This window comes from Haliotis asinina, chromosome 2, assembly GCF_037392515.1.
Source record: "Haliotis asinina isolate JCU_RB_2024 chromosome 2, JCU_Hal_asi_v2, whole genome shotgun sequence".
NCBI classification, from domain to species: Eukaryota; Metazoa; Mollusca; class Gastropoda; order Lepetellida; family Haliotidae; genus Haliotis; species Haliotis asinina.
The window spans coordinates 54544160-54569715 of NC_090281.1; the positions used below are offsets into that span (position 1 = coordinate 54544160).

Sequence of the window (25556 nt, forward strand, 5' to 3'; positions counted from 1 at the left end):
TTTTATCTGAATTCGCATGCATACTTTGGAGCATTTCGTGATATTTTATATTCACCCTGCCCTGTCCCCATCGTCTTCTACCACGTCAACTAGGTTCTACTACCCTTCACACTATCATTTACCCTGTCACCTGCGTACCACTATCATCTACCCTGTCACCTGCTATCACTAACCTACACACTATTATCTACCATGTCACCTGCTTACCACTATCTGAGAAATTCCCAGATTTTCATCCACACCGACACGTGCCTGTCACTAACCCTTCACACTTTCATCTACCTCGGCACCTGAATATCACTAACCTTCACACTACCATCTACACCGGCACGTGCCTATCAGTACCCTTCACACTATCATCTACCCCGGTACGTGCCTATCACTACCCTGCGCACTGTCATTTACACCGACACCTGCCTACATCTATCTCAAGCACCACCATCTCGTTTATGAAGGGCTTACAACAACCCTTCATACTTTCATCTACCAAAGCTCCTACGTACCACTACCCTGCTCAATATCATCTACCCAGGTCCTTCCTACCACCAACATGGGACATGGAGAGGTGAGGTAAGATGAGGTGAGACACCCCAGACTATCATCTACCCGATCATTTACCATCACCACCCCCAAACACTCTTCTAACCTGTCACTTACTATCACTACTCTCAGACTATCATCTACCCTGTAGCTTACTATCACCATCCCTGGAGCAGAGTATCATCTACTCCGTCACTCAAACATCACCACCACAATGATCTACCCAGTCACCTACTATCACCACCTCAGACTATCATCTACCCGGCCACCTATATCACCACCACAATGATCTACCTAGTCACCTACTACCATCGCCTCAGACTATCATCTACACGGTCACCTATATCACCACCACAATGATCTACCTAGTCACCTACTATCACCGCCTCAGACTATCATCTGCCAAGTCGTCTACCGTCTACTGCCATACTCTCTATCATCTACCCAGTCACCCGTCTACCACTATCCTGCACACCCTCATCTACCAATCCACCAGCTACTACCCCAACACTGTTATCTGCCACGACTTCTGCCTACTACTATACTGCACATTATCAATCTACTACCACCTACTATCCAGTGAACATTACTACCCAGGAAACTATTACTATCCCACTTACTCCCATCTCCCTTCAACCACTACTCACTCCCATCCATCTGCTATCACAACGACACCTTCTTGCATCTACCCATCCACCTGCTATCACTACCCCACCTACTCGCATCGACCCTTCCACCACCCACCCACTACCACCTCACACACACGCACACACCTGCCTATATCTCTATTACCCCTTTATGTATTAGTATGTTACTAAGGAAACCACTTCTTTGTCAACGAGCAACATAAAGACGACACTGTAGCCCAGTGGCACAATTTGGTCTATACATGTTGACATATATTTTCATACAGTTGATGAGGTATTGTCCGAAGATAGAGAAGCATTAATCCTTAATGAAGCTGTACTTCATGTCTGTTGTCATAGAGACTGCGTTTATTTCCGTACAGTATGCAAACAGCTCCTGTGCACAGAACCCTCTGAAAGAAGCGGAAATTAATACGTAGTTTGTCCACAGAAAGATTAAATGCAAACACATATCCAATCTTTTTTCATTCTCTCTGGTTCACAAAGCACAAGTAATGGTGTCAGATTTTAAAGTTTTAAAACCTATTTTCCATAAGAAAACAGTGAAAAAAATGCAATCAAAATAATCCCAGTTTACATTTTCTCTACTCATTAAAAGATTCCCTGGTGAATTTGAGAACAACATTTTGCTTAAAAATATTAAGAATGAAATCACATCTTCACCACTATTTATTGTTCACAATACGTGATGAAAATTGTAAACATACATGGGTTTCAGATGTCCGTCACTTACTTTTCACAACTGGTTTTGTTTGGACAGAGCAATATGCAAGTAAAGTACAAATGTTTAAGAGCACTTTTGTACGAAGAATCCGTGATATACATATCCAGGTTTTGGCATGTCTTTACTCGACTTTCAAATCATTATTACAGCCTGAAACATACCTTACAGCACTAAGTGATAACACCTTGATTTGGGCATTCAGTAAATTACATCAAACATGTATGTATGTATGTATGTATGTATGTATGTATGTATGTATGTATGTATGTATGTATGTATGTATGTATGTATGTATGTATGTATGTATGTATGTATGTATGTATGTATGTATGTATGTATGTATGTATGTATGTATGTATGTACGTAAACTACCCAAACCATAACTTCTGTCGCAATTTTCATGAAACACGTGTTTTCCTTTTCATGAAGATGTATGTATGTTCTTCCCGTAACGTGTTACGGCTATGTCGTCACAATCTATTGTACTTTGGTTCACATGACCAAAATACCGAATAAAGATATAAACTGAATTGAATTGAATCAAACTGGTTCCTCTATTTCGATGAATTCTTCTTCTTCATATGCACTGGGAGCTTCTCCTGCACGACGTAAAATCAGCTCGTATTGGTGCGGCCTAACTTCCAGATAAAAGTGATGTTGGGAACACCTGTTACAGGTTCAGAATAAAAGGTCACTGTCAAGTTGTCAAATATAATCAAAGAGGAAGCCACCTGCAGTAGTGGCATTTGACGTCATGTCACGTAATACCGCCTCTGCTCATTAACTGTCGGGTGTTTCCGTAATAGGCGGAAATCCGAGGTGTTTTTTTACTTTATATGTATCAAACATATTTTTACGTTAGTATTTTAGTTTAGTTTCTTTTTGGCAATAAAATACCTTGTTACGACTGTTATTGCACCACACTCCTCTAAAAATAAATAAAGCATTTCTCTCAATAACAGCAACCATTTCCCTCTAGGGAGTTACCATATAATTATTCCAATATTTATAATAATATCAAATCAATACGTTAAAATATGAAATAATAAAGACTATGAAATAACCAACGTTGCATTAAATCGAACCTCTGCCGGTCGAACATCATTTCAGTCTAACCCCACAGAGTGACATCCGTTGGAGCGCTCTTTTCGAATATCCTACGCACAGCTTGTGATTGAAACCAGTTCGGGAAATACCGACAACACCGAGTGTGACAGTTTTCGATGTACGGATAAATTGTTTACATTCCATACGTGGCAGGTGTTCTCGGTTTGGAAGCTGTTCGCCGCTAAGTTTCTATTATCGATTTCAGGCAAGTCGTAAGGAGTAATAAGTCTTTCACTGCATCAGTAGCAGACTAGAGCGAGTGCATATGCCACCTGTGACGTATATGGGATAGGTAAAAAGAAAAAGTGTGATACTGTGCTTGTACGTCAATGCGATGGGCACAAATAGTGCCTCTAATTGGCCCAAGTCGCTATGAAAGAACAAACAGATGCGATAGAGTTGGTACAGTAACTGGAAACAAAAGGACAAAATGCTCTTGTGTGGCATATCACAGATAAAATCGCAGAGAGACAAGCAAGGCTATTTAATCCATGTAATGTATAGTACACGTTCCATCTTTTCACCCATTGTAGTCTTCTCTTGGAAGTACAATTGCCCATCTAGCATTTCAAGTGCACAATTATTTCCCAGCCAAATCTATAAAACGAATGAAACATGTTGAAAGTGATGGATGTATTATTCATCCACTATGTTAAGATAAATAGTTACATGAAACGAAGGATTTATTAATCAATACATTTCTCTCCCAGCATGGCCTTGTCTGTTGGGTTTTGCCAAGTGAATCCATTATAGCTGTTTGATTTTCTTCATTTGGATGAAACATACAGTGATAAACAGCAATCTACTGTTAGATATTTCTTTCAACGATTTTACAAGGGAAAATCAATATCACTTTGAAAGCTTCAAAGTTGCAGTATCTTGCCACGACCAAAACACCAATCATACATGAGTGTCGACAGCAGCAGGAGCACCAGCAGTCGCGGCAACAGCAACAGCAACAGCAAGAGCTAGAGCAGCAGTAAGTCATTTTCAACTTGTCTTTTATATAACATTATATTATTATAATTCTTTAATGTACAAACGTCAAGTGAATATTATAGTTCATAGAACATCCGGATAACCTTTATGTGTGTTCAAATGTTCTTGAAGTCTATTGCTGGCATTCTTAGATATATAAATCTATGTTGTCGGGATATTACGAAAAGCGGTGTAAAACCATACTCATCACTCATGGGTGCCGACAATATTGGTCTTGAACCGTTTCCTTCATGCTCTATTGGAGAAAGCTCAGAAGGTGGAATATTGGTGGGATTGATCCTTGCGTAAAATAATGACACTTGTTGTTGTCGCGCCTGGTACACGACATAAAGGGAATAAAACAAGGATTTCTTATAATGAGTTTAGCAGGCTATGTAAGACTCGGCTATGTTTTGTGGGGTTTTTTTAAGTTCAGCGCCACATTCAGCAAGGCTTCAGCCATATAACGGTGGTCTGTAAATAATCGAGTCTGTATCAGACAATCCAGAACACCAAGAACCTTAAATCTACACAATCTCGTACGATGGCATGTGTCAACCAAATCAGCGAACATGACCACCCGATTCCGTTAGTTTCAGAAGACCTATTATAACTCGGATCTTGACAAATGATGTACATTTAACTACATGTAATTGCCATGCGTGCATTCATCTTAAATGCGACATTAAAACAAATTTCCCACAGATTATCCTTACTACCGCGGTATTCGCACCCCAGTGTATGATAATTCCCTATTCTTGGAAAAAACCGTATTCGAAATCTTGCCTACTTTTCTATGATAATGCTCACAACGAGTTTCGCAGATTTCCAGATGGGACTCCTCACCTCAAAACGTGCTCGTATATAGATATTGCAGAGTGCGGTGTCACGAAGCTTAGCATTGTTTTGATTCAGATTTACGGAACTTGCATAATTACAAGACGAACATTACTGAATGTAATGTTGCCGAATGTAAAATGTACCCGATCAGATTATTCCTTTCACCGAGAATAGGTGTTCAATGGCGTCAAGCAATATGCACTTACTCCCTGTTTTAACTGTTCTTACAAGTACAACAATCTGGAAAAAACACATTAACCACTAAAAGTAAGTCAATATAAAAAGGGAAAATAAACAGCTTTTAGTCGATACGGTTTCTGCACAAATTGATCATCATATTTTGCATTTGATGGATGGAAAATGTCAAATCTATATGATGTAAAAACAATCTTATTGATAAAAGCATATGCATACACCCCAAGGGACGTTATGGAAGTGAAGTACGTCCTTGGCGTTGAGAAGTTTAAAAGATTTTGCACGTATGAGTAAAATCCGAGATAGTTCTCTACATTTTCACTTGCACCACATGCTATTATGATGAAACACTGACTTGTCTTCTTATGTGTGTTTAACTGCTGCTACAGGTAGAGCAGGTTAGGCTAACGTTTATCGAAACACCCGGTGTCATTACTGATATCGTTTCTCAAATACCTGCTTATGATACACTGCGAACCGCACAGTGGAGTCTGGAGGGAGCACAGACATTTTACGATATGGAAATGTTGTTGTTTTTGTTTAGGTATTGTCATTGTTATTCTTCCTATCAATACCACTGGCTCCGCCAACTATGATCCACCAGCTATAGGGCATGTAAGTAGGTCACGGTACTTCACGAGACCTTATTACTTCCAGTGACAAAGAACGTTTCATAACGTTTCGAATGATCTCATGGTTGTCATTAAGGTACCGACAATCTTTGTTGGAAATAAAACTACGCCTGTCAACAGCTGTGACAGTCAAGCACGGTTGTACACTAGGTTCTGTCTAACAGTCGAGCAATTTGGAACCAGAACTGGTTCTTGAATGAGCCTGGTTCCCTGGATCTGGTGCGCATGCGCTAACGCTCAGACACTGATGGAGCGTTAGCGCAGGCGCATCAGACCCAGGGAACCAGGCTGGTTCTTGAATATACTCTTGCCACCGGCCATGACCAGTGCGGCATGTGCCTTTTAGTTTCATCACATCTTGTACCCGTGAAAAACCGGGCTAGAATTGATCTTCAGTAACCCATGCTTGGCGTTAGAGGCAACTAACGTGATCAGGTGGTCAGTCTGGCTGACCTTATTGACACATGTCATCGTATCCCAATTGTCTAAAACGATTGTCAAGAGCCTATCATTTACATGTAGGAATACTGCTGAATTTGACGTTAAACAACAAACAAATCTACTCTTGGAAGAGTAGATATAAACCAGTGACTAGAATCTCACACATTACAATTTGAAAGCATTTCTTTCCGACTTCTCATGTGTTACATCATCTCTATGGAAACAGCCTTGTACTCTTTTACTTGCTAGTCAAGATTAAGGCCGAACTTCAAGGGCGTTACAATTACTCTTGACAACATATTCAAGCACTCAGGGCGTATATTCTGTGTGTTTATTCTCTACAGCGTCTGGCAACAAGCAAACATTTATTTTACAGAAACTGTTTAAGTGGCCTGTGCTACCGGTGGTGCAAGACATGTTTAACGGCTTGATGTCCATACATCAATGAAGGGAATTCCCTTCATGTGTTTTTATCGCTACTTTGTGTTTTAAATTAAACTGAATCTGTTTCTACAGATGAGTAGTTGACTTGGTGGCAGGCTAAAGTCTTTGAATTTCATCAAAAGCTCGATGAAAGTCTCGCGGATCCATTTTTGCTATATGTTATTTCTGAACTTTTTACTGTGTCTCTTAGCAGTCGGATGTTTTTTCCACTTGTACACACCATTCGTACCTCAAGAATCACATGCTAATGCTATTGCTGGAATACTGCCAAAAGCGAAGGAAAACCAAAATCACTCGCTCACAAATATACTGCCTGAAATCGCCACTGGTCCGTGGGTGGCTGGGCTAATAAATCTCCAGGCACTAGCCTGACTGGCTCCTATTTGTTTCTTACGGTATTTTAACTTTTTTTTGTAAATTTTCACTCAGTTCCTACGTGTACTTTCAAATTTGGGACTAATGAGTAAATTTGTGGATTAGTAAATTTAAAGTATAGCCACTACTACTTCAGCTACTACTACTTCAGCTACTACTGCTTCTACCAGTGCTACTTCGTGACAAGACGATAATTAGGTGTTTCCTAGGTTATACCCTGTTGGTCCAGTTATTAGGATTAAGTCCCATTGTTCTTTGACCGGTCTGATTTGTTGATGTTATTTCAGTTTTAGTGTGGTGTACAGGTTTAATCCCATAACGCAACCTCCCAAAATGCAGATACAAATAGCACACTAATTATTACAAATAGCTTCCTGGTCACCCGTAATTAATGACGGGCCTGGTAAATATTTAAATAAATCTGGAGAACTAAAAGGTACAAAGTGGACATCCTTGTCTAACCCTAGTGGGACAATCAAAATGGTCATATATAGTATAAAGAACACGAAATACTTTTCCATGGATACCATTTCATATGAGAAAATGAGGTAATTTGTTTCTTTTGTCAACCATGTTGAACATTTCCTTGAAATCCATGAAAGTACAATAGAATCTGCCTCTTCTTCAAGTTACATGATTCTGAACGATAGATTGAAGAATGATTATGTAAGGTGCCATCATATCCTTATTCCTACTCCTGGTCACAGTCATCATGTGATATAGAATTTAATAAATCTTTAAAATATGCATACCATGTTTCTGGTAAAATATTATTGTATACTATCAGATTGCCACAATGGATATTTTTGACAACTTTTATATAATTATGATCTATTGAGAAATATTGATCACTTGCTACATTGTCAAAACTCATCAGATCGGTGATACCATTTTTCTTAAACATGGGTACAGCCTACTAATCACTGATGCAGCCACCAATAACAGGTGTTTTAACAGGTCTGCGTTTTGGGAGGATGGTTTACTCCCCTGAGAACTACATCTCATTTCAACAACATCTCAGATTAACTACAGATGTTTTACATTTTTTTCATTCCCTCATGTCATTTCTGAGGACAAAAATCCGTAAATCAAGAAATTAAATTGGTCTGGTCGTAAGTTAAATTTTGTATTGTAGGTATATTATCTATATAATTTTGCATTTGATGAATGATTGGAAAATAGATAAATGGTATTTGTTTGTTTTCTGTTGGACAAATCAATTAAGCATGATACCGTTCAGGCATCAGGCATCAGTGGCGCAGATTAAGCGCTTGTCCGAGGAGGAGTTGTTAGATCTGGCTGATACGTTCGAAGTACCCTTCGAAGTACCCTAACTTAGGGGTTCGGCAGCTCAAAGATCTTATATTTTGATGCCTTATGTTCCACCAATAGAGTTTCAATTACTGCTACTACCATTACTACCACAGCTGCTGCTGCTACTACTACAACAACAACTACTTCTACCTACTACTACCTATTACTACTACTGGTACCTCTTCTACTGTTGCTACTACCACTAATACCCCAACTGCAAAGACAATCACTACGTCTACTTCACATCTACTGTGACTTCTTCAATTGTCACATATACACATCATTACTACCTCTCCTGCATCACCTGCTCCTGTTACTACTACTACTGCTGCTGCTGATGCTGCTACTGCTACTACTACTACTACTACTGCTGCTGCTGCTGCTGCTGCTGGTAGTAGTACCGATCACCACTATGCTACAACAATCACTGCTTGTTAAAGTTCTTTTACTGATGCTGCTGCTACTACAATCGCTACTGCTGCTTTCGGTCGCCAGAACAACTTGAACGAATGTAACAATAAAAGGATATGTGTAAATACTAGCTATTTACATTATACACAATCGTTGTGTTTAGAAAACACCACAGGAGGACAGTAAACAAGCCGTACTGGGTGTTAAGTCAACGCCTAGCTACTGAGATCAATGTTCAAAACACATTTAATGAAGTCCTATATTTTCTCCATGATTTTTTTCAGATGCTTGTCGAGCTGTTGGTGGCTGTCATTTTGACAACATCAGGTAATGCACACATGAGTGAATCGTATGTATAACAGGGCACAGTAATCCATGCTGTCTAGCGGATCGGTATCAGTAGCACGATGTTAGTATGAGAGTGACTGAGTCCCCTTTAATGTCAGTAACAGTAAAACAATTGCCATCTTTAAAGCTCTTCTCTTGAACCAATGTCCTACTATGGCTCATTGCCACCCATCCCACTGTATTTCTACGACTACTTTTGTTGTGCCCGGTATGTTGTGATCCAATATTCCACGTGCACGTTACTGAAAAGGTAGCACAACAAAACAACTACATACAGCTACAACAACAACAACAACAACACACAAGAAATTCATGATCAGCAATATATCCCCGGCTTCTACGTTATATCAGGTACAAATAAACCAGTGGTTGATGTCATGACAAACGGGGTTGCAACTATGCAACAACGTGGAATGTTCTGTGAAGTCAGTTCAAATTCAAAGTATAACAGGTCATTTCTGATGATCGTTAGTGGCAGCATAAATTAAATGCTCGTGAAATGTCAAGACCTTACGGAAATATGTCCTTTGAATTTTAAAATCAGCATATAAATGGTAAAACAAAACTGATCAAATCGACATTGAAAATAATTGTGACTTATCTGATATTAACTTAAATTTCAGCTCACTCTGAAAAAACTCAGAAAGGGAGAAACTTCCTTCTTCCATTCTTGAACACAACTGGGTCAGCAAGACTGATGTTCATAACAGACAAACCAACGGAAATAAGAATAAACTTAATGTCACATGCATCCAGAGTTGTCTTTTTACAAGCCAACCAAGTCCACAACGAGTCTCTCAGCGTAAACGATGTTGGGTACACTGGATTTGCCTCGATGTCCAGTCAGCATTCAGCAGTGGTCATCAACGCCACCGAAGACGTGTACCTGTACGTGTTCTACACTGACGACGCCGGTGTCAACGACGTTGGAGGTTACATGGCCATCCCTACCGACGTCCTCACATCCAGTTACATTGCAGTTACGTACAACAGGAACGACGTCAATCCATACAACAACTTCATTCTGGTAGCAGCTGTTGAAGACAATACAACAGTAACGATGAGCGTCAAGCATGGCGTTATGTGTCTGTCTGCGAATACATCGGACGGGGATGTCGTGGTCATCACCTTAAATAGAGCCGACGTATTTGGATTCGTGTGCAGCGATGACGTCACGGGTACCGTCATCCTCAGCGACAAGAAGGTGGCTGTGGTCAGTGGACATGAATGTGCTATGGTCCCCGGCGCAGCGAACACGTGCAATCTCCTTGTTGAAATGATGATTCCTACTGAATGTTTTGGAGAACACTTTGTCTTCTCTCCCCTTAGCATACTTGGTGGTGTCATCTACAGGATCGTCTCAGCGTACGACAACACGGTGATCACCGACAGCTCTGGTGTTACGTCAATCCTAAACGTGGGGGAATTTTTAGATGTTGATCTCAGCACGGCTTTAAATGAACGTTGCGTGGAGGCATCTCTTCCTTGTGTCGTGGTTGTCATCAACGTTGGAACTCCATCCAACATCGCCAGCAGCGACATGGCAATAGTTCCCTCAGCTGACAGGTATTTGAACAACTACACCATCGACAGCCTCAACTTCGTGGACGCCTTCAACGGGATGTACATGTCTGTCGTTGATACCGTAACGTCCACTGTCAGCGGTTGTGATACCCAGGTGATGACGCTTATGGTAGACATACGAACCCAAACTGACCTCGTCAACATTTCCACACCAAGGGGAGTTATAGTGTATGATCAGTCTCTTGATAAAAAGGATATGACTAGTTTCCCCCTGGGAATGATATTTGGTACGTATATATAATAAGTTGCCGCCATTATATCTTAGGAAACACACGCTATGATATGAGTTTATTACATCTTGTTTTTGTGGTATTTGTAGTGTAAGGATCTATTATATCTATATCATTGTGTGTATATTGGGGAGGCTGTTTGGAAAGTCCTTGCAAAATGAGCCTAAGATAAAGGTTCAAATTCACATAAAGTTCACAAGTTCAATATTTGAATATTCTGGATATGAACTGATTTTGTAAGTTCACCACTTCCTACATCCGCGTGTGAAAATGTTTATACCCTGCCTGGTACAACAGTACCTTTCAGAGATTGCTAAATCTTAGCAAATACTTTGAGAATTCTGGTAATATTATTTCTGTTGGAAAAAAGCTCACTTCAAATGTAAATAAAATGTATAAAGAAAAATGGTTAAGATCTGCAGGTATGTATCCGTGAAACAACAAAATATGTCTACATAGAATTTTAGTTCATCTTTAGCAGCATGGGTGGTAAACTACAGGAAAATGTGCGTGATTTAGATGGCTTGATCCCTCTTCAGATAAAGATGAGTGTGCCAGCAACCCGTGCTACAACAACGCAACCTGCGATGACCTTATCTACAATTTCTCATGCATCTGCCGGTCCGGGTTCAACGGTTCTTTGTGTGAAATAGGTACGAAGTAGTTCTACCGACAGGGAGGATACATTGTCTTATCAAACAACCGGTGTCAATGCTTTCAATCATACATAATTATAATTTCCACCCCGATTTCGACTTTAACACCCGATGGAATTTGTTTCATTGGTTAATCGTGAATCTTTAATCTTAAGATTAATCTTTAAGGCATAGTAACACAGGTTGATCCCGAGGACCAGTGACATTGTCCCATTGCAGGGGGAATACGTCTGTGTGCCGTCAGGAAAATTTGTTTCCATTCTTAGGCAACTTTTGCGGATGATGGGTGCTGCAGTAGTACAGGACATGGTTACCCTTTTTGCGAACACCTTATGCCATCACTGATTATCAGTAATCCATTCATGCAATGTTCACAGTTATCTCCCCTTTACAACCACGGCATTTCCTTCTGGGAATCGTCAAGCATGTATTTTCTTTTACACCAACGTTGTAAACAATATACATGCACACTTATTAACCAATAGGGCGAGTCAGAAGGAAGGTCCAAAATAAATTCGGTCTTAATGCAACATGTGCCTTATTCATCACTGTAGCGTATCACAAATATGTTTCTTGAAATATGACAGACATAAGCGGCTGTTGGAACTACCCTTAATAAATAACTGATATCACCGAGAAGCCGAAATTGTTTCAGTGGGGAAACTTAATGGTTTCAGTCTGAACAGAAACAAGCCAAACAAGTGGGGCTTGGAAATGTAATAACATCAGCTATGAACTATACGTGTAATGCTATTTCAAGAGAGACCCCAACATGACTAAATGGAAATGAGTGTTCATTACACAGTTTGGGAGCAAATAAACTTGTGTGATATCATTGTTGACAGACATCGATGAGTGTTGGAACAGCCCTTGTCAGAATAACGCCACATGTCATGATGGCGTCAACGGATTTTACTGCGAGTGCCTCATGGGCTTCAATGGAACTCTCTGTGAAACAAGTAAGTGATACAGTCTCCTTTCATTATTCCTCACCCACACAGATGTTTCCGAGATTTCAGTAGCAATGTCCATATGTATTCAATATATTGTCTCGATAAAGGTGATAGTTAATACTTAGTAGTCCACTCTTTGTGAACGTGTCGCAGTTTATGAGTGAGTGAGTATGAATTTACGCCGCTCTGAGCAACAGAAATGGCCTTCAACCATTATACCCATGTGGGGAATGAAACCCGTGTCGTCGGCGTAACAGGCGAACACTTTAACCACAAGCCTAAGGCTAGCCCACCGCCTCTATCAGTTAATGATTATTATGTATTTTGTCTTCATATCTCTTGCTCATTACGTTTTGGAGCTAACAGATTGCAACGATTTGATATTATACTGAGTCTTGTTCCCTAATTTTACAGGTTAGGAACTTAACGAAATGTGCTCCTTACATTCACATAATGACTATATTAAGTGATGCTGGAACTGACAACATGTTTACATATTCCAGACATAGATGAATGTGCAAGTCTCCCATGTCAAAACAACGCCTCTTGCAGGGACGACGTTAACGGATTTATCTGCGACTGCCGAGCGGGTTTTACTGGCGATATGTGCCAAGAAGGTGAGACATCCCGAATTTGTTACCCTCGATCAAACACCTATTCAACAAAAGAGTTGTGACGCTCTTCGAAAACATCTCGGACTTGGTTGTGTACTTCAAAATTGATATTCACCTTTCTCACATTGTGTGGTCATAGGAAGCAACTGATCAGTCCTAAATGTAAATTGTAGTAGTGACTTCCGGAACAGCAGGACATGCAAACCCTCTCCAGGAACACCTGGCATCATCCTTTCATAAGTTTTCACTACGTCTTGGCCCGTTGTACTTTATAGTGTCTGTTTCACGGCGGATGATCGAGGCTAATCATTTTAGGACGTTGACGTCAAATATTTACACCGAGATTTCAACACGTTAACGGTTTGAACCCCCAGTACAGTAACACATCGTAATAGCAGCTTATATACATGCTTAAAAGCATAGTAGTAGCTGCAAAACCTTGAAGAAAATGAATAGGACCACAAATGGAGCGTGACCATCCAGTCTCTACTTTACGTGTTGTATACTAAATTTGTTTTTAATTTCAACTGAGGAATTATGTCTGTAACGCTTCATTTGATGATCGAGATTAATTAGTTCCACGTTCTTTGACGTTTGAAATCAACGTAATGCCAATATTTAAGGGACTGTTTATACAGTTGAATGTGCGATTTTAAGCAAAGTTGAACGAATATCTACAGATAAATGTATCCTACGTCAGTGTTGCAATAGTGTTAGGATCTGTTAATGTTAATGGTTCTACAGAGTTTCTAGGACTTCACAAGACGAAGCACACGTGATACATATGGTCTCACCTTAGGCAAGTGAGTTTGTTCCAAAGTGCTTCTGTTCATCCATTAGGTACCCAGTGGGATAAGTGTTTCTATCTAAGTGTGTCTATCTAAGTGGTCTATCTAAGTGTGTCTATCTAAGTGCGTCTATCTAAGTGTGTCTATCTAAGTGTGTTTATCTAAGTGTGTCTATCTAACCCCTCAGAAGCGTTAATACAATAATCAGACTGTGATCTTCAGCGTTTTGCTCGTCGCTTTTGTGTGGTGGATGTCAGAGATGGTAAGGCTCATCACCACCCCAGGCCTTGCCCCTTCTACACGCAGTCCAGACAGCGAATGAGACTTCTTCCAGGAAACGCTGCTTAGTCGGGCCCACCAAGAACTTTCCGGAGAATAAGAAAGCTCTCCAGCACTGCAGCCTCCTGAATTACCAGGAGTGTCAGAAGGGCTGTACACCCTGTGGAGAATCCGGGCACTCTCCTGATCTGCGCCAAGAGATCAGGAGGTACCAAACCAAGGGCACCGAGAGCAATGGGGTCTGACGACCATGTACTTGGAATACAAAAGCATTATTATTAATATTTGCATTACTTCCTGCAGACGTTGATGAGTGTCTGAGCGGACCGTGTAGAAACAACGCTACCTGCCTCGACATGGCCAATGGTTTCGTATGTCTGTGCTCACAAGGCTTCAGTGGTGGTCGTTGTGAAACAGGTAATGTTCCTCATTGTAAAAACAAGTGTAATAATCCGTTATTTATCCATTCTACTATACATTACTCAGATACTCCTTATTTCGTCCGTATTCCTTGTTTTGGTAATTCAAATGCTTGGAATTAGTAGAACACGGAGTGCCCATACAATGACTAAATATGTAGCAGGTTATAGTGTCATTTGAGACAGAGTTTCGTGGTACAACTGTTTGTATTTTAGGTGCATCTCAATTATGTCCCTTTGTGGAATATTGCCATCTCACCTAAGGAAGTGAGGTGGTTCAGGCTGGCCTTTGTTTCACACTGTGTAATGTGATCAGAGATCTAGTCTCTGACTGGTTACAAGTGACCTTACCCGTACCAGCGTGATTGTTGATGAGCTGGCCACAATTCAAACTTCCTTGTTTATGTGCATTAAAGGCACAATTCTAATGACGCCATTGACCATGACAATTAACGCAATGTCGACACTGCTATATGCCAGTTGATATATGATAGCAAGTTTTGCTCTTACGGTAGTATTACTATTATAGAATATGACTTATGTTCGATTAACTCATGGCATATTTGTTATGTGACACGTTTTCAGCAGCCAGTGCTTGGCGGTATCGGGACCCGTGAAGATCCGGGTTAGAACTGGTCGTCAGTAACCGATGCTTGTCTTAAGAGGCGATTTCCCGGCTCACTTATTTGTTTGGCACATGTCATCGTTTCACCGTTGCGATGTTCATGCTGCTCGTCACTGGACTGTCTGGTCCGAACTCGATTATGTACAGACTGCCGCCATATAGCTCTAACATTGCGGAGCGTGGCGTAGAACTAAACTCACTCATTCGTGGAATCTGTTGGTCAGGTGCGCTGACGCATTAGACACATGATGTCGCGTTCCAGTTAGATCGTTGCTAAGAATGACAGTCATTGTAATGTCCAGTTAAGACTCGACTATTGCAGATCTTTGTCACAATGGGATGAACAGCATACAACGAAACAAACATACACGATATAATACCGTCACAAACTTTCTGACGTGTTTTCCGAGCTCGCAATCTGATCCTAAAATTTATGATCTAATTCTGTTCTACGTGTCAGACATCGATGAGTGCCTGACTACGACCTGTGAGAATGGCGGGACATGTGAAGATCTACCTGGAAACTTTCTGTGTCACTGTGAAGGAGACTTCCACGGAGTTACATGCGAGAACAGTAAGTGTACATCCACTGATGGTGGAATTTCCTGACGAGAAATGTCGAAATGTAGGTGTCCTCTTGAAGAAATAGCCTCATTTCTACAGCAAGACTCACTCTATACTTAAGTTTAATTAACGAACGTTTTTCATATATTTTTATCTGTTATCATTATAGAATTATTTATGTGTAAGCCATTTCTTCTCATTGAAGTGGGAAATTTAAAACCGTAGGAACAATTTATGAACAATTAATTAAATTTTCATTTTTATAGTGAAGTCATAGAACAAAATCCACAATACACAATAAAATGAAGAAAACAAATTGAACATAAATGAAACTACGTAAATATAACAAATAAGGGGTAAAATACATGTAGTTCCTTTTGGAGAAATTTCAAACAAAAACAAATTCTTATATTTCTTTAGATCCCGCCATTGTTTCCTCAGATCCCGTTATGTTTGTTTAATATCAGAAGGCTTCATGTTTGATGTGTAGATACATGTACAAACGTGCTTGTGAGTCCAGATTCTGACATATTCGTTTGCTTTCATAGACGGCTACAAATACGTCTTCACACGTCTAATCGACGTCGACAACACTCTCCTGACATCATCGGGGGTGACAATAGTTGCAACACCCCTTGCTACCGGTATCCGCTTCCAGACTACATACTCCACCGCGCTAGTTATGTCCTCCTTTCCGGGTGCAGACCCGAAAACAGACTGTTTATGTACCCGGTACGGCAATGGTACTGCGGAGACGGTTGACGAAGAAGTTCTGATGAGCAGGATCAAGAACGACCTGCTACTGGACACGTCCATCTTGACCAAGACGGTTAACAAATATGTCTCTAATGAGGATGACCGGCCTTCGGCCAAAGGTCTGGGTAGTGTAGGGTGTGTGATCATTGTTTTCAGCATCTTACTGATTGTAGTGCCTGATGTTCTCTATGTGCTGAGAAAGCTGGGTAACAGCAGGAAAAAAGGAGGGAAGGCTTGATCTAACATACGTCATGCGGCTGGTTTCTCAAAGTTCCCCTGTGCGTCCTCTGAATGATTGCCCTGCCACACTTTGATCACACAAACTGCATGGAGTGTCTATGTATTGTCTGCGTATTTCATCACCATCTATGTATGCGTCATTTCAAATGACACTGCCGAGCAAAAGAAAGTTTACTCCTAAAAATTGGATTTGACCTCCACAAAAATTCAAACGTCATTAACGTTATTACTTAGATGAAAACTGTTGCTTAAAAACTAATAGGGCATGGTAAGAATCACCTCCGTGTGAAGAAAGACTCTTAAATTGACTTTCTTGTCTTTATTTTCTGTCTTTATTTTCAGCCTCTTTAAAACATGGGCGAGTGATTTATTGTACTCGGCAGTTTTGTTTGGAGTAAAGATTATTGATAACAACACTTTTATCTCCAGGGTTTGTTAAACTGCATAATTACACTATGTTTAAATGTCAATATAACGGTAGGCACAATTTGAATAAGTAATTATAAACGTACGGAAATAGTGATGGATTTCGAAGTCATTGCACTATGGTATATACGTTCGTAATAACCCTTCACGTCTATTTTACGTCAATGCATATCGGGGATTGTATCGTGTAGTAACTGTCAAATAGTCCATCCGTTAACTAAAACAGTTCAGCAAACAAATGCTGAAAACAGAAAATAAATGGCCTCAAACTGACACTGTTCCGTTGTGGTTTTGACCACACGGTTTCGTATGGTGGCTGATTCGGGCCATCGCTTTATCGCCCTGGAAAATCAAGGCGACATTGCGACAAAGCGATAGCACGACACGACATTGCGATACGCCGACACGATATAGCGATATTGCGATACGGCCAGAAAACGAAATAGCGAAAACCCGACACGATATAGCGATAACACGACACGAAATAGCGATATCACGACACGATATGGCGATAACAAGACGCGAAATGGCGATAACTAGACACGAAATGGCGATATCACGACACGAAATGGCGATATCCCGACACGAAATGGCGATAAAACTGGGCGACATTGCGATATGGCGATAACGCGAAAAGGCGACATTGCGATATAGAGACACGATATGGCGATACAGCGATATTGCGACATAGCGATACAGCGACATTGCGATATTGCTTCCTTTCCATTTATGAAATATGGAAAAGCGGGTAAGCTGATTCTGTTTTAGAATCTGATAGGTGGAGTATGTGAGATAAACGCATTTGTAAACCCATCCAGTTTACAGAAATAGCTATAGCTCATCCAAAAGCACGATGAGTGATGACATATTTCAAACTGTGATAGTTGTGCAGGCCATGGTCATGCTAACTTTGTAGGCTATAGGATTTCACCAGAACGGATTTGCCATCATACTGTGCCTTTTTTTTCTTCTTTACGAAATGATAATATGATCATAAAGAAAAGTTGTAGAAGACTTTTTATTCTTGTATCTATATATAAGAAAATATTACATTGTACACTGAATTAATTTCAGTAAGTATAGTAAGTCACTCTCAGAATTTAAAGAATTTAAAGCAAAATATATTTGACGCCGAATACAGTATTGTGGACCCACTGATGACCTTCAGCGTTTGAGGAGACAGCCCAATTAAACAGTCCGAGATACAATATTACACATGATTAGATTAAACAATTTGATACAAAATTGGGTGGAATTGACTTTATTTTAGGTTTGTTGAGGCTAGAGCAATAGAATTTTACAGGAAAGGTACATGTGCGGGGATGTAAATGTTTTTGGGGTGAAACATCTAGTTAATAAAATACAATGTATATGATTAATGCACATGGGTTTCAATCTATCTCTACAGATATTTATAGATTAAGAAAGTGTAGGTCTTGTAGTTGTTATAGCATGATCCCTCTGGTAAACGATTTGAAAACAGATAAAAACATGTATGTTTGTTTGTTTGTTTGTTTGCTTTCTGACCATGTCAATGTTGTATTTGAATGGTGGGGTGGTTAATACTATTACAACGTCGACACATTGTTCCGTACAAAAGGACAAAAAATATTACAGTAAATGTAGAAATGTTTGAGATATTTACCGATTTTTTTCTAAATAGTCATTAGCAGGGTTGGGTGTTACCAAAATGTTCGTATTGCGATGTTTTGTGATATACGTTGGCGTACTGCAATATGTATTGCAGTACATTGTGAAAGTGGAACACATGGTTTAAGGCCATGAAATTACTGTTTAATTTCTTTTGAAACAATGCCACTAGCCAGTTAGGAATCAGGTGTGATTGTAGGAGAGATCAAATGAACATGTTTCTGAATGATTTGCTCTAATGTTAGGAACTCGAGAAAAAGCGTCTGCAGCGGGGTCAACCATTTCGGTTTGTTTATCCCCACAACAAGTGCCCTACCAATCTATTTTCTTTAATTCACATGGTTTAAAATTCATGCTAGTACAATCACATGACCAATAAACATTTTCGAAACTAAAAATATGCGGTTTAAACAGTATTTGTTCAAAAGAAAAAAGAAAAGACATCAGAAAGACAACAGAGAACCCACAAAAAGGAATGGCAAACAGATCGAACAAGGCCTGTATTGATGCCTCTCCCAAGAGAAAACAGCTTAAACGAATTAAACACGATTAAGAGATTGTAAAAGGATGTATAATTCAATGAGGCAATTTTCAAAACCAAGAAAAGGAGTTTATGTGTTATTTAGCCATACGTTTGGAGCTGAATTATGAAATGATAAATGGATGTAAGAAGTAATTCTGCATGAATATTGGATACGTTATCTTTGCCACAGATTATTTCTTCAACAGAGAATCTATTGCGGTAGAAGTACTGGTTATATTATGTCTGATATGACGAAATACAGGGCAAAAAGTGAAGTACGGGGTATCTTCTGTTAAAAAGCCACATTGGTATGAACTGTTTTCTTTTTATGTCTTTCGAAATGGTATAAGTTTAAAACACTACACCCAGTCTCAGTTTGGACATGATAATTTGGAAAAAGCGCGTGGCAATAATTAAAGTATTTATAGCTCTGAAAATGAGAGTGTAATAAGTAACATATAATTTTAATTTAGACAATAACTCTGCCGATTTACATATTCGTCCAGATTATTGTAGCCTTGTATGACTAATGGAAGAAGAGAGTGTTATACTGTTAAACTCGTCTAGTTGTTTTTGTTCTGGCTGTCTTGAGTATCTTTGGCATTATGAAGGCAATAGTGAGTATTTTTGCCCACTTCTTGTGGAGCTTATCTTGTTAAGTACTCTGGCGTTAAACATGTACCATCTTATAAAAAATAAACCATTTATGATTCTTTCTCCTTTGAAAGAGAGATGGCATACATGTTTCTTTCGTCATTTGTTTAATGACTGATACCCATGATGGCCTCGCTTAAGGTACGATGAGCATCAAGGTGTAATCTTTCTAGTACTGATCCTTGTTCTTGGGATCAGTTGTCCCAAATGAAGTCACAGTATTCAAATACAGGAAGGAGGAATGATATATACAGTCTTTCTGTTTAGTTTATTAGTTCACATTTAAAATTCCAAAAGCAATATATTATAGGACTAGTTTCTTTACTTGATATTCGATTTGCATATTCTATATACCATTGCTTTGAAATCGTAGCCCTAAATGTTTATGATAGTCATCCATCATTAAATCTGTTTTCGCTCTAGGTATTGCCTTTCAGTGAATAACGTTGTCACTGGTTTGGGGGGACTAAACGACACCTGCAATTCATTTCTTCATTCAGACAGATTAGCAAGATCACTGTTCAACATTCTTGGTGCATCGGTGGGGTTACGTATGATTATGTAAAGGGAGGTATCATCAGCAAATAAAAGTATGTTGCTTGATACCAATAAGTGATTCATTTATCTATACAAGGAACATAAGAGGACCCAATACGGAGTGTATTAATATATAATGATATAGAGGAAACACGAATATTAATTTAGTAGTTTGGCTACATCACAAAAATGGCAGATCGTATCGGGTGAACCGGTTTGCGAAATATAGTACTGTGAAGCTCGTATGGCAATATAACGGTTAAGCGGTATTATCGGCCACGTCCACAAATTTATCATTGTCGTACTTTAAAACGAACTTCTAAGCTACAACCAAATCGAGAAAGTGTTAACTTTAACAAGTAAAAGATAAGGTTCTAATTTTAAATAAATAAATAAATAAATAAATAAATAAATAAATAAATAAATAAATAAATAAATAAATAAATAAACATGAGATGTTACTAGAATGCGCACGTAAAGCACGTTCTTCATCCAGTATATACCAGTCGGCGGCAGGATGATGTGCTCTAAACGAGCCTAGCACATTGAGGTATACTAGTATATTTCAAAATTGCACTTTGTGCATTATGAACTGATAAAAATCATGACATTACTACTAAACATTAACTTGACACGGTAAGACGTAGACTTTCGGAAAACGGGAAATCAGCTTCATTAATCCTTTTGTGCACATTACCATGACCACACATGAGTTTAACTGTTTGTTTCCAAATCGTCTTCCAGAGGCATCATGCAATAACAACTACAAGACCCAGACTTTCTTAATCTAAAAATATCTGCAGAGATAGACTGAAACCCATAAACATTAATCATGTAAATTATTTTTTATTAGCCAGATGTTTAATCCCATACTTCACATATTAGATTCTAAAAGTGAATAAACTTATCCACTTTTCCACATTTCACAAATGGAAAGGGAGCAATATCGTCATATCGCAATGTCGCTGTATCGCTATATCGCTGTGTCGCTATATCGCAATGTCGCTGTATCGCTTTATCGCAATGTCGCTGTATCGCCATATCGTGTCTCTATATCGCAATGTCGCCTTTTCGCGTTATCGCAATGTCGCTGTATCGCCATATCGTGTCTCTATATCGCAATGTCGCCTTTTCGCGTTATCGCAATATCGCAATGTCGCCCAGTTTTATCGCCATTTCGTGTCGTGATATCGCCATTTCGTGTCGTGATATCGCCATTTCGTGTCGCCGTATCGCCATTTCGTGTCGCCGTATCGCCATTTCGTGTCGTGTTATCGCTATATCGTGTCGGGTTTTCGCTATTTCGTTTTCTGGCTGTATCGCAATATCGCTATATCGTGTCGCCGTATCGCACTGTCGTGTCGTGCTATCGCTTTGTCGCGATGTCGCCTTGATTTTGCCGGGCGATAAAGCGATGGCCCGAATCAGCCACCATAGTTTCGGGATCGAATCTGGTTTAACAACAATAGTTGAAGACATACCTCGGCTTCATTGAATATTCAGGCTGCTCCAGTATAGAACACTACATGGCCTGTCCCGGGTGTTTGTCCTTTTGACGTACAGTCATGCTATGTCATCCAGGATTTGATGGGTGAGTGAGTTTAGGTTTACGCCGCATCCAGCAATTTTCCAGCTCTATGACTACGATCTTTAAATAATCGAGTCTGGTACAGACAATCCAGTGATCAGCCGCGTGAGCATCGATCTACGCAATATGGGATACGCAGACACATGTCAGCCAAGTTAGAGAGGGTGACCACCTTATCCCTTTAATCGCCTTTATCGACAAGCATGGGTTACTGAACATCAGTCCTAATCCAGATCTTCACGGGTACAAGATTTGATGAAACTAAAAGGCACATGTCGTACTGGTCATTGTCATCGAATTACATCTTAATCTGTAATAAATACATCTTTATCACCGGGCATGATAATATTATCCTTTCATCGCGTACGAATTGCATTGAACAAGGAGTATATGCACATGCTTCGTCGCCTTCCACCATGTTAAGATCACGATCTCACAACCATAATGTTATTGCAGTTTATTTCAAAACTGTACCTTTTTCATTTATTCTATTTTCATCAGATTCATTATTCAGACCTTAATGAAATTGAAATGAAAGTGCAATGCCAAATAATTTAAGGTGAGGTATTCCTTCATTTATCGTTAATGGGCCCATCCGTCGTATTCATATTGTCAAAAAAGATCATTGAACCTGATCTTAACCGCTTGCGTTCATTGTTTGATATGGCAGTGTAATAATTCTGCGGGTAGAGAATTTGGTTGTATTTATTGTAGCACGCAATATAGGTCTTTTGATTTTGGCATCGGAATATCCGTACACTATACAAGGTTGGAGGATTTGAACATCATTTCCTTGCTATCTCCAGATGTACTTTTCACCAGCCATGATATAAAATACCAGGGCGGCGTTGTACAAAACAAACTACCTTAGCGTGTTCCAATCGAAATTCCCAAGGCCCAAAGCGGAAGTGCAGAGTACTATACTCCTCACAAAAAGTAGGGGAACGTCATTGTTAATTTACGATTGTGAAAATTGGGAGTTATATCGGAGTCAGTCTATGCTGATACGATAATGATAATGTTTTGAGAGTGCATCACCTCTAGCACTTCCTTATGACCATAGTTAATTGTACAGGGATTCCTTATGAAGGATCATCGGTGTATAAAGTGAAATTTGCATGTGTTCGATTTTCATTTTCAACAAAATAAAATCCAGCTAGAAACAAACTGTAACAGACGTGTGATGCAAGATGACTGCCCAAATTAATTGTCCACAGTGATGTATCGACCTTCAAAATCAAGAATGACACCCCACGCACGCTGCGTTGTGCATGCACATCACATTGATTGTGTTTAGGAGTATTGAGAAATGTACCCGTTCACGAGATGTCAGTCTGTTTATTAACGTTTATTCCTATTCAAACTGAAAGCTCAGGTTCCCCTGCTTGTTGACAGTATACAAACAGAGCATACAGTGCCAACCAATACAAACTATAAGCAAGAGTACGTATTTCTAGCTGCTGCTCCAGACATGCCAAAGAGTCATGATGAATCAAAGAAGCCACACATTGTCTTGTATTCCCATAAAAGGGACTTCAGCTTTCAAGTATTATGCGTGTAATACCGTAGTGCATGTGTTACACATAGGTCGTCCGCTTGTGACTGTCATCCTATAATGAATGTCATGAAGCCGCTGGTGAGTTGTAACTTTCGCCCTGCACACAAAAGAAGAGCACTTACTTATACCGATACCATTGCTTAACCACTTCCGGTTATTACATAGGACTCTAACCCTAAACCTATCGCTAACCTTGCTAACCCTAAATGTAAGCTTCATCGGATCGTGCGTAGAAAATACGCTTAGTGGTACCAAAGGATGGAGAGCGCATTAGTTCGACTGGGTGAGAGATGTCTGCTCAGATGACTTGAGATTGAAGAGCAAGACTACTTTACACGATCTTTAACTTGGTTAAAGTTAACTCCAGCAGACTGGAAGAGGAATATCTGTGACAACTGTAAGGAAAGGGTCCTTAAGTTCTTGGGGCAAACTGGTGAAAATGCTGTGACATTAAGAGGGAAGAAACGTGTGGTTTCTTCATGCATCGACGGATCCATGAGGACATGGGATGAAAGAAACAATGTTGACAAATGGATATATAATTGCTTGATGAAGACGGTCTTTTTCGATTCCTGTTAATGTAAGACCTACATCATTTTTTTATAAAATAAAATAGTAATAACATTCAACAAAAGGCTTTAGCAGATTTAATGCTCGTGGAGAAGGGCCAGTTTAGTGTTGATACAACTACCCACCCCGCGCAAAGAGGTGTTTTAAACAACAGTTTGAATTGTTAAAGCTAGGAAACGATTTTCCAGACAAAAACAGCTTCCGCATTGTCATCACAGCAAACTTATGAATGAAAATATTGTCAATACGAAACATTCATTATTTCGCATCCTGTGCAAACAGCAAATCGTTGCTACAATGTTGTCGCAAGGTTTGTATTTGTTGTGACAACAACATAAAAGTGCAGACTGTCATTGTGCACTATAAACATGGCTGACTTTGCCCATGAACAAACACTTCACACTTCCCGTCTTCATCAGTTACCTGCTGACCGTCACAGCCTATCAAGCTGAAAACACGTAACACGTCTAAAACGTTGCATTCTTCCCCCTTTCCTTGCTTTCGTTTTCACCAAGATACACTGGCAAAGTTTGAAGTATCCATATAATAATGTTACATAGGTGTTTGTTGTTTATAGTCAACCGCAGCAATATTTCACCTATATCGCAGAGGTCTGTAAATGATTGATAGCCGAGTGTTAACTAGATGTTATAGTGATTGACATTACGAGCATCGATCATCGCAGTTGGGATAGAACGACATCCACCAAACAAGCGTTTTACACCGCAAGCAGCATTATTATACCTGTACGGTGGCAGTGTGTAAACAATCGATTCGGGACAAGGCAATCCTGTGATTAACAGTATGACCATCGATCTGTGTGATGGTGGTACCTTGACATGTGTCAACCAAGTAAGCAAGTCTGACCCGTTAGTCGCATCCTACGGTAGGCATGGGTTACTGAGGATCAATTCTTACCCTGACCCTCCCGAATAATTTTACATTGATGAATTGTTGAATAAATTTGAGTGCTGGGACACATATAACATTTTAGATATATATCGTTTACATTTTGTCAAATTGTGTAAACCGGATGGTATCAGCCAACATTTGGAAACATCCAGCAACTGACAAATTTTCATGTGAATGTCAAAATAATTTGAACTTCCAAATTATGTAATAAATCCCCATTTCGCAATATTGAAAAAAGCATATTCGATTGTACAATTCCCACTTGATCATGTATATGTGTCTGTGAAACTCTAAAGAGCAATGACACCAGGTAGCGTACGTGGAAATTTCTCTGTATCTCTGATTCATGCAAACAAGTCGTTGTCGTTATCGTCAGCTTAGTCGTCATCATGAGCCTTCTAAGCGTGTCATCGTCACTCTCGTCACCTTCGTCA

At 39.6% G+C, this 25556-nt stretch overlaps 2 protein-coding genes across 2 annotated transcripts in view; both read left to right on the forward strand.

Moving 5' to 3' along the window:
* LOC137273959 (uncharacterized) overlaps positions 1–25556 on the forward strand; it is a 230421-nt gene that overhangs the window by 37567 nt on the left and 167298 nt on the right. The gene's annotated exons all lie outside the window — the stretch shown is intronic.
* LOC137272702 (uncharacterized) lies at positions 8933–17431 on the forward strand. Its single transcript, XM_067805083.1, has 8 exons — positions 8933–8975; positions 9620–10807; positions 11350–11463; positions 12312–12425; positions 12923–13036; positions 14404–14517; positions 15605–15718; positions 16257–17431. Exons 1-8 carry the CDS (start codon positions 8933–8935, stop codon positions 16700–16702), a joined length of 2247 nt encoding a protein of 748 aa, XP_067661184.1. The 3' UTR covers positions 16703–17431.